The 10,909-nt window shown below is 40.0% G+C and overlaps 1 protein-coding gene across 1 annotated transcript; it reads right to left on the bottom strand.

Annotated features, from left to right (window-relative positions):
• Positions 1-1,111: 1,111 nt before the first annotated feature.
• casp3a (caspase 3, apoptosis-related cysteine peptidase a) lies at positions 1,112-10,010 on the bottom strand. Its single transcript, XM_030413791.1, has 6 exons — positions 9,777-10,010; positions 9,324-9,463; positions 4,281-4,409; positions 3,979-4,154; positions 3,759-3,867; positions 1,112-2,536 (listed from the first exon to the last, which is right to left on the bottom strand). Exons 1-6 carry the CDS (start codon positions 9,839-9,841, stop codon positions 2,307-2,309), a joined length of 849 nt encoding a protein of 282 aa, XP_030269651.1. The 5' UTR covers positions 9,842-10,010; the 3' UTR covers positions 1,112-2,306.
• Between the last annotated feature and the right edge of the window lie 899 nt (positions 10,011-10,909).

Here is a 10,909-nt window from a genome sequence, read left to right on the forward strand (position 1 = left end):
CACATATGCAATCATCTGCAGTCACGTTTCGGACCTGCTCATGAATCCAATATTTACTTTTCTTTTGGCTCTGTTTTTGGTCTCCACCACCACCTGAGGGATGCTGCTGTATTCTCCACTGTCTTCACCTCCTAGACGCTAGCTTCATACCGTGTGTCTGCCGTTTGTTGTTGGCTAGGTAGTTTACAGTGGGTTCGTTAGAGCTTTTTCACTAAAAACAGTGGTAATGAAGTAAAACAGTAAAGTGTTGGGCTGTAAAAGCAAAACAAGACCATGGAGTCCTAAATAATGAATAAAGAGTGAGTCCTAAAACCCAGAAATAAGTTTGCATTTTTGCACCTGAAAGAGGCACTGGAGAACGTGCATAAAGTCACATTGTGCGGCCTGTCACGGGAAATCCACTGTCCAGCAGCATTGACTTAAAGCAACATTATGTAGAATTTGTCATTTTGTAAGGTTTGCCGCCCTCCCAAGACCATCAAGTAAACACAATTTTCAATTTTTCTTTACAATACCACAATATTAAAATGGAGGTGGATAAATCTGAGAATTAGCTGTTTTTTGTCCTTACATTACAGCAAATCTAACATTTTTGAGTTGTCGACTGTTGACTTTGGTCTCTACATTACCACTGTTGTGAATATTGAAGTGTATATCATGCTATAGTTTTTTGCGGCTGGTGGAAATATTCAGGTGCCCTTTGTTGATCTAGTTTGTAGTTATTCACCACTGGTGTATATTCTGTAGGTCTAAGTGTCAGCTGTGAGCCTTCGTATTGAGAGCATCCAACAGGCTGTCAGTGGTCTGTTGTTTGTGAACTCTAGTTCAAGTTAAGTGCATCTGTGCTGGCAGAGAAAGAATCTCAGGCTCAGCTTTATTTGGCACTGGCCTTTCGGATCTGGTGGCCCAGTTCTTCTCACCTCCAGACATGCCAAATCTGAAGTAATCCTGCGTGTTTACACCCTGTTCACAAGTAATGTTTGTAGAGGTTAACTCTTGTATGAGATATGAGCAAAACTACCAAGGCCTTATGGGAATGTGAGCACTTTTATATATTAATATTTGTGGTTGTGATGATCTGAATGAGCCAAAGACAACATCAGTGACACTGTTTTCAAGATAGAACAATGAAAAGTGGTCTTTATTTTTCAGAAGATTGTTATTCAAACCTCACAGTATAACTTGCTTATAAAATAGTGATACCACAAAAAAGCCCAAAACTGACATGTATAGCAAAATGACTTGAAAACTAGATTGTCAAACATCAGTGAAATATTTTAACAGCAAAACTGTTTTCAGCCTATATGTTGTAAAAATTGCATATTTTCACAAATGACCATGACCTTAATCAGAACACATATTGTGCTTCGTGGGTTAATAATTCACTCGATGCTGATGAATACGTAACAAAGTTGTGGGGTCCGATTCATCATCTTATCTTTTCTAACCACAAGAAATGCATGTACATGAACTAGTTTAAAATATGAAACAAAGCGTCGTTCAGGTATGACGGCATCGTGCAAGTGGGCTGGCTTTACTTATGCATGCTATGACACAATTCATTCAAAGAAATACATACTTTGAAAAGAAGAACAGAAAGAAAATGAATTCTGAGCTAGAAAACCAACAAAAGAACAAGATAGCTTACTGGATTCTTCTGAATTTGCTACACAACATTATCCTTTAACGTACCATCTGACTGAAAGCGTCACATTCATTGAGGCTTCACACAACTCATCTGCTACTTATCCAGTGAAGGACAGTTTAGTGACATCATGACATGCACAACCAAAATAATCTGACTCAAAAGTGAAAACAAGACAACAAGTATGTAAAAAAAAAGAAGAATAAAAAGCAGGTATATTACACACATGATCCCTCAAGTTAAAATAAACAGCTGACAAGTGAAAATGTTGATGCTGGAGAGCTAGCGCCTCATCTACGCTTCCATGATTAAAAACAGACAAACACAGAAGGTCAAACTTCCTATCAAACTGGCTTGTAATGTTTTTCCCTGAAATGTATAGAGTGTAAACAGCAGAGAGGCATGTACCGTTTGAAAGTGGTGAAAACTGAATTACAAGGTCAATTCATTTTTTTTTTCTTTTTGTTTAACAGAGAACACACAAGATTGTAATGCCTTCTATATCAGAACTGTACCGCACAAGAACCTGTCAAAATCTGAATTTAGTGTCACATCTAATCTCCCAGAAATATTTATACTGAGGTTTCAAGACAAATTCAGTCAGAAAGTGTAAAATAATTTAAACCTTCATAGGTGGAAGGCTCCTGCAGTAGAGACGACATTAAGGAGAAAAATACATCTCTTTGGTCAGCATTGACACAATGCATGGGATTTGTTTCTTTGCATCAAAGCCCGGTGAATGAGAGATGGACACAAACTCTGTCGCCACCTTGTGGTTCACTCGTGTCATGATGTGCTGGAGCTCCAACTCTTTTCCATACTTGCTGATCATATCACACAGCGACTGGATGAACCAGGAACCAGTCATAGTATTCCTCCACGAGTAGTAGCCTGTAGACAGATAAGTGGTAGTAAGTAAAGGGTGAATCAAAGCTTTATTTAACAGAGGGGAATCATTGAGGGCAAGCGTGCTCAATAGTTAGCTAACAAAGACAGAAAACCTTAGAGGTCAACACAGTACAAATATCTACCTATGAAATGAACCCACTGAATGTAATATTACAGCCAGTAAAAAGTCTGAAAAAATTGCAACTTAAAAACTAAATTGAATTATAGAAGGGGGAAATTATAATAACCTTTTTTGGGGAAAACGTACAGTTAATATTTTAAAATTGGGGTTTTCAGTGCCAAAGCTACAGTGAACAAAAATATGTGGCACACATTTTTTTTGCAGAACCCAGAAACTTCTAGATGTGATAGACCTTAATACAACAAATAATCATAATGTGGTAACAACAAAGTTAAACTATTGATAAGAACAAAAAAGGTCTAAATCCAGTTTAGCTGGCCAAACTTCCAAATGCAATACTAAAACATATGGCTGCATGAAAAAAAAGTCATATTGCAACTATTTTGACAGATATGATTGTAATACAACTTGAGATTAGTGGGAAGAATCATTTTTGCATCACAATTTGGAGTTTCACTGAAGTAAAACATTGAAATCATGATGACGTGACATTTGTTGGGCTCTGACCCACCAAAAGAAACAAAATACATGTTTTCTAAAAAGATTGCAGGCCAGTGGGACTACACTGTTTTTTCACACATTTTACCTTAATCCAATTATTTCAGCAATGTAGCCATATTATGATTTAGATATCTTTGCAATTTAACGTGCAGGACTAATACAAAATTATGCAGGACAAAGTATTTTGTTGGCCTTTATATGGCTTTTTTGATAGATCAGCTGAAGATGTGAGGTAACAGGATGAGGGGGGGGGAGTGACACGCAGGGAAGGCCCCAGGCCGGGAGTTGAACTCGGGGCCGCTGCAGCGAGGACAAAGCCTCTGTACATGGGACACCTGCTATACCAACTGAGCTAAACGGTGCCCTAATAGAATCATTTTTAAAGAAATCTGACATTTACTGGGAAAAGTCTCAATTCTGGGTGAGTTGGCATGTTATGACCAAACAGTCTGGAATTATGTACATTTGCACTGCTCTCAAGAATTGCTTTGTAAATATATAGAAAGCAGGGTCAATACAATAAAAATAAAAGGGAACAATCAGTATACAAAATATCCTGTGTTTGTGTATATGAGTATTAACCTGGGGCTGTGGAGAAAGCGTAGAGGAAGTCAGCTTCTACAGGGATCTTGGTAGTGCCTTCTCCACTGTCTTCTTCAATGCCTCCATCCAGATCAGTGCCTCTGCAAGCCTACTCAATGACCAAACAAGGCATAATTAAAGACGAGACAGTTAAGAAAAGCCAACGAGAGTTTAGTGCAGGATGAAAACAAACGGGAAAAAAGACAAAATGTGATAATACCTGGATGAAGAAGAGTTTGGGCTTTCCCACCAGTGATCTGCAGCGATCACCTCGAAAAAGTGATGTCAGGTACTTCAGCTCAATGGAGCCATCGGTACCAAAGAACACACCCTCGTCTCCATGACTCAACAGAACACAGACAAATGTGGCGTTACTGCTGTGATCTTCCTTTGACGCTGGAAAAAAAGAGAAATGTATAGACTTTACTTTTATTCCTAATTATATCAATCAGGTAAATAGGGTCAATATTTGGAGCTTAAGTATTATTTTTGTGTGTTGTTTAAATTCAACTTCAAACTTACCAGAAATTAAAACTTGTTTCATCTGCTCGACTGACTGGTCGTTGTAAACCTTCACTTTATAACCCAACTTTGTAAACACTTTCATCGCGTTGGCTGCATCTACATCTGTACCATTTCGTTGATTCATGCCTTTAAAGACAAACACACAAACAAACAAAGACATTTTTTTCTGGTTACTTGAAGGACACAATGAAAACAGAACTTTTTGTGGAAACAATTTTCAAGGAACCAACAACTCTTTGCTTCTTCCAAAGTAAATCTGACCATTATAACACACTGTAAGCAGTCTGATACTGGGTGTATATTGATTCATTTCCAATAATATTAAAAGGGCCTGCACACCCATGGTACTCCCCACACTGGTGACCTAATTATTAAACCTCTTCTCTGGACTGTGTGGGTGTACAGTATTTGGAATACGCGTAAGTGACATCTGTCCTAGCCACCGACTGAACTGGCACCTGTAAGGTGTTACGTTAGGTTGAGAGAACTAGCAGCATGTGGTTAGCAGGAGCCCTGGGACAGCCGATAAGGTCAGCTCTATATGTGTGTCACAGTTGACCTGGGGCCTGTTTCAGGAAGTCAAAACCTGAACTCTGAGTTGACTTACCCTGTGAAGTGAAACTCTGAGTTTTCAGTTCCAGAACAGCTGATCTGAGTTAGGTAAGTCGACTCTGAGTACGTTAACTCTAGTTGAGCTCGTGCCTGACAACTAGTAAAAAGTCATCATCAATTGAGCTCCGATACAGTGATTCACCATGGCAACGGCTGTGGCCGTAATAAAAATCACTGACAGAGTTTTAGATGCGGTCGTCTTTTCATTTTGGATTTAACATCACTTTCTTTTATATTAGCCTTTGAGGAAGTGGTTGAATGTTGTTAAATGTTTTATTTTATTTTAGGCTGTTTTATTTTATTTAAATCAGCTGAAAATGACATATAGAAACAGTCTCACGATGGCTCCTCACATTGGTTTTATTTCACATATTAAACAAAGGAAAAGTTTATTCAGTGGATATTTTAACTTGTAGTAGCTTTTACCACCAACAGATGCTGTTTAACACACATCTGTGTCCTAACATCCTGCTGAGTAGTTGAACATGAAGTGGTGCTCACCTCCGCCTCCAGCACGTCCGACAGAGGCAGAGGAGCTGGTCCTGAGTCAGGTCGCTGGGTGACCAGAGGCTGAGGGCGTCACTCAACCCCAGGACCCAACATTAGAGACAGACACACACTTACTGTCTACAGATTGAACTAGAAGTCATTTAATCTATACTCAATGCAGCAGCAAACTAAAAACACGGACTTTGAAATTACGTTGTTGGAAAAAATACAATAGGCTATACTGATGGTTACTTTTGTAGCCGTCTGTGGGAAATAAAGAAAGCCCAATGAAATGTGAGTTATTTCTCTTTTTCTGGCTACTGGAAGGTAATTGATTAACCTGCGAAGTAATTAAAAAAAAACGAAAAAACGAAGAGGATTGTTTAGATCTGAGAGCACGTCAGCAATGACGTGTAGCCTGATATTCGCTGTGCAGCCGGAGAATATAAATGACGGACTGATGAGAAGCGGTCTGCTGTTCGGTTCAGTCCTCGTCAGGGAGTGAGAGCTCATCTAAATGAATCTAAATTCTCCTCTTGGTGTAAAACTATGTGAATTATTTCTGCTTCAACATGATCGGACTGAGAAGGGAAGGACAGCTGCTACCAGAAAGCTCCGTCAGATTCAGGGTTTCTTCAGGTAAACCAGCCAGTGAGCAGGTTATGTTCACAGAGTAAGTTACCGCAGTAACAGACCCAGAGTTTAAGTTACCTCTCTTTCTGGAACTGAAAACTCAAGAGTTTCTCTCATCTCAGGGTTAACAAACTCAGACTTTTCACAAAAACCTGCTTTCTGAAATACCCACCTGATGGACTATAGTGCTGTTAAACTCTCATTATACTCCTCTTGGGAGCAGCTGAGTCCCGTGCAGCAGCTAGTGGTGAAATTCTGCATTACTGATTGGGTCTGTTTTCAGGCCTCATATCAACCCTTGTAGCAGGTGTTGATTGATGCTGTGTTAAACCTGCATTTTATATTTTTTCCGACTTGTGAGTTTCACGTAGACGGTACAAAACGTTTCCATTTGAATCAAGCATGTGATGGTTGGTATGCTGACTGGTGTGAAAACCCTGTCATACCTGCACAGCCACTGTGATGGTTTAGTTTTAAAATGCACCTATTCTTACTAGTACACCTGATTACCTCACATAAGTACACACATATATCTTCCACATGTCTTCAGACTGATCAGCCAGAAAATGTGAAAACGCCTTTGCAGGTGTAAATAATAAAATGAGTCATGGCTGAATTCCAAGTTTGCTTCTTTCCCAGACTGTTCAGTGCATCTTTTTGAATGAGTCTTGATCTGACTTTTACCTACAGCTTAACACTGCTACATTTCAAACAAAGTCTAGATGGCATAATTATTTTGTGTGCTGTCAGACTGCACAATCTAGCCACCTTGTCGCTGTCTGTACATAGCGCTTGGGTTCAGGATTAAAGACCTATCTAGTGTGTAAGCTATAGTAAATGTCAGCAACCCCTATGTTGGGAAAAAAGAGGATGTGAAGCACAACTGGCCTTCTAACCTTTTCAGAAAATCTTATTGGTTCTTGCACAAAATGCTGTGAATGGAAACATACATGGTGGATATTGAAGTTACATCCAAGTGTGTGCATATCTTCCATAACAGGAATTTGACATGGTTAAACAGCTGGAAACAATGTTATATGAACTTGGAGATACAGGCCACTGCTGATGTTCAACCCAGTCATATGATGTTCTGGTTCATGGGACATTATGGCCAAGCAGTCACATGTGTACTCAGTGAGTCCTGCTAGACAGGTTTGTAAAACAGAAACCTGAGAGCAATATGAAGCCATCATACAGTAACTCTGTTGCTCTATATGAGCAGACTGTATTTGCTTGCATTGATATCAAAGGTCCCTCTAAGACTGATAATAAAGACTCTTTCAAATAATGGCTATCCTTACACTGCCCCTCAGCTTTTATAAGCTCACATTGCACACTGTCCCTAAAGAGTAGGCAACGACAACGGTCAACTCAAGGTTTCATACAGAATCTAAGTCTGTTGTAGACATGAGGCTTTTATATCCTCAGACAAGGAGGCACTGGATAAACATTCCCTTATAGATCCTTGAGGGCAGACATGGTCATACTTCACAAAACGATAATTAACACCTCAAGGACACATATGACAATAACTCTAGCAGAATACCCAGGTGACTTGGCACACACAGACTTCTCCACAGTCCATATTAAACTTGGAAGAGGAACTAACCAAACCCACGTTATGCATGTGATTTGATGTGTGTCAAATCATTCTTGCAGTCATGTGGGTACCTGAAGGGCATTACACACCACATTATTGAATTATCCAAATACAAAAAGATGTATACTGAGGGATTAGTACAGCTGCCTGCGGTTCTCTCTAAAGCCAACATAAGGACTGTTGCAGAGCTAACTTGAGCATCTAATTAACTAGCTTGGGATGTAGTTGAATGGTATCCACAGCAACATGTGTTGGCTCATGAAGTTGTGGAAAAAAATTCCCCTGCTTTGTTGTGCACAGACGGTAGCAAAGCCTCACTTTACTGTTACCTAGGGTTGGCTAACATTCAATACCGACACTAATACTTTTACTGGTAGAAGCAGAAAGTCCTCTCAAATATTAAGGCATTACGGTTATAACACCCAGGTTTTCTCTCACTACTAAAATGGCATCATGACATTAGCATGTGGCCAGTGCACTACTTAACATCCTGAGAAATATCAACAGGATGCGTCTACTCTGCAGGAAAAGACAGCTGGAAAACTAATAAAGCAGAAACTGGCTAAAAGATAAGATCCAGAGCGGGAGTAGAGTTGTGTTTGTATTAGGCTTGCACAATTATTTGAAAAATATGTAAAATGTGAGACAGAAAAGCTTTATAATGATGTGCTGTAGTGCTGCAGAGATGTCCTGGCTTACAAGTCTTTTTCTCCACATGTAGGCAAATGCTTGTTTGGCACAGACCTCTATAATTTTTACATTCATTATCATGTTTTAAACATTTTTCGAGTGAAAATTGTGATGCAAAAATTATCTTTCCCATTAGTAGGGAATCATATTGCAATATCTGTCAGAATGATCGCAGTACGATTTTCTTTTAACTTTACCGCGCAGCCTTAGTTTGTATGTTGTGGAGCTAAAAGCCACACGGTTTTCTGCATCCGTCTGTCTAGGTCAGTCGGTATAGTTTTCACATGTCGGGAATGCTAGTCTGGACTGTAAGGAACGCCCAAGCTTGGGTGCGACCAGGGGCAGCTGGTCAAACATACACAGAAATACATACATGTAAACTTAGGGTGTTGCTACATTTCTGATCCTCCAGGGGTCAAATTGCTTTTGCCTCATTAACCAATGTCCTGTGTTCCTCCAGCTCTGAGGGAAAGACTAGACAAGCTGGAAATACTACTACAGTTACGCCACAGGCCCGTCTACAACCAGCTAACCTCTAATTAAAGTTTTAAAAGTGAACATTTTAGTCATGTGACTTATCTACCTTGGACTTTCTTGGTCTAGAATTACGTAGCATTACAATATGGCACGTTCTTAAATCTAGATGTAGGACCACAAGTTATTCATATAAGTCATTTCTTCTTCATAATAAAATCACTTTTGGACGATAGTCGTGTAAAAAATAAAACCAGTGACAAGTGCACATCATCGGAGGCCAAGTTAATTTTTCTGAGGAGTCAAAAACAGCCACACAGGAAGAGGAAAGCAAGTAAAAATTGTAAATAAATAGATATTACCACCAGATGCTTTTCAACAGTATAATAATCAGAACTCCAGTTTCAGCACTAAGCGAGTCTTTAGATATTTAACTTAATATTCTAATCAAATATCAACTCATAAAGTGGTAACATGTATTCACGGCAGTTTCTTTCGGTGCGTTTCATCAAAATGAATTGCAAATAGTACAAAATGAACACCTGTTCTCCGGTCAAAGTTCTTGTTGTTGATGATGATGCACTGGCCGATGCTGGGGAAGCTGAGGCTGTATCTGAAGCTGTGGGAGTTGGGCTTGGCATCCACGTCCATGGAGCCAGAAGCAGACGAAGACGGCTCCGACCTGAGTGAGGGACGACAAACCATAAAAGGGTCTAAAATGAAAATGTGAGACAACGGCGCCAACAACGAGCTGGTGCAAGTTAAGCAGGGCGCATTTAAAGAGTCAGTCACAGGTATGCATTAGTGCTTAAAATATGACATTTAACGCGATACTACACACAGTTTACAGATCTGCAAACAGCTAACGGGTGTTTTATAGTAACGGGTTAAACTTTATACTAGGAAATTAACCAAGACAGCGCCCTCATCAGAGTGGAAAACAATGAGCTGCTGTAGATGAAGATGCTAACTAGCATAAATAAACCTTGACTCACTCTTGCCCATCGCCTCTCCTCGCATCTATGGAGTCTTCTCCAGGTCCAGGTCCGTTGGCCGACATATTTATCGATTAAAGCAAACGAATGAACCACCGAGCACACAGTGAAATTGCTCAACCCCGCCGACAGCTAGTGCTAATGTATGAGGACGTGTTTCCAGGCAGGCAGGACGCTTGAACTGTGCCGACTCCCGAGCTAACGTTAGCCTGTAAACAAAGATGCTGATGTCATGCGAGGTGCACTCGTTTTACACCCCCGCCCCTGCCGTGTGAGGGGCAAGTCACAACACAACCTCCTCTGATGAGAGCAAAGGCGTAGCTAGGTTTGTAGAGATGCTGACCAGACACAGGCAAGGACATGTTTTGTATTTTTATAATGTATTTATTAAGTTAACTGAAATATAATTTTCACTAATCACTTTACCCCGCCCGCACGACCCATGTTAAGATCTATATCCTGTTTTCAAGCTGATTCTCAATACTGCTGTGCATAGACATATAAATGACATATTTATATCTATGCTGCAGTGTACCACTGGAGTTTATTCTTGTCAGCCATATTTAAATATTCAAATCTGGAACTACTACAGAAGTCCGCTGTAAATACCCAGTCGGTTATAGTTTCAATTTCAGACCTTAACATCTCGAAAACCCTCAAATTCCCAGAGAAAATACAGCCTACAGCTGTCACACATACAGTATAGATAGACTGAGAAGTCTTTAAAGCAACATTATGTACAAAATTGGCATTTTGTGTGTTTAGGTGCCCCCCACAGTTTCTGGTCCTGGACTCCTGTAGCTCACTTATCTTGTTTAAATGGGTTATAGCCATGGGAATTAAGTCAGCCTGGTCAGATACAGGAGGTACACGTCAGCCTTTTCCCACAATTTGTCATTATATTTCCTTTTCTTCCCCCCCATTTAGCTCAGTGGGGAGAGCGGGCTTCACATGAACAGAGGCTTTGTCCCCGCTGCAGTGCAGTGGCCCTGGGTTCAGCCGGGACTTGAACCACATTACCACATGTAATTAATGTGGTTAACACTATCTGTTAAAATGAACACAAAACAGAAGATATTAGTATGAGCCAGTTTGTTTTGCTTTGTTCAAGAAATCCAAAAACACCACAGATA

The sequence above is a fragment of the Sparus aurata genome, chromosome 1 (assembly GCF_900880675.1).
Source record: "Sparus aurata chromosome 1, fSpaAur1.1, whole genome shotgun sequence".
Classification (NCBI taxonomy): Eukaryota; Metazoa; Chordata; class Actinopteri; order Spariformes; family Sparidae; genus Sparus; species Sparus aurata.

What these genes read in the sequence shown, in the direction of transcription:
- casp3a (XM_030413791.1), bottom strand. Translation starts at nt 9,841, where the DNA reads ATGTCGGCCAACGGACCTGGACCTGGAGAAGACTCCATAGATGCGAGG. An exon ending in GAAACAAGTTTTAATTTCTG is followed by an intron (nt 4,155 to 4,280) that starts GTAAGTTTGAAG and finishes CTTTTTTTCCAG; the next exon opens with CGTCAAAGGAAGATCACAGC. An exon ending in CGCTTTCTCCACAGCCCCAG is followed by an intron (nt 2,537 to 3,758) that starts GTTAATACTCAT and finishes ATCTGTCTACAG; the next exon opens with GCTACTACTCGTGGAGGAAT.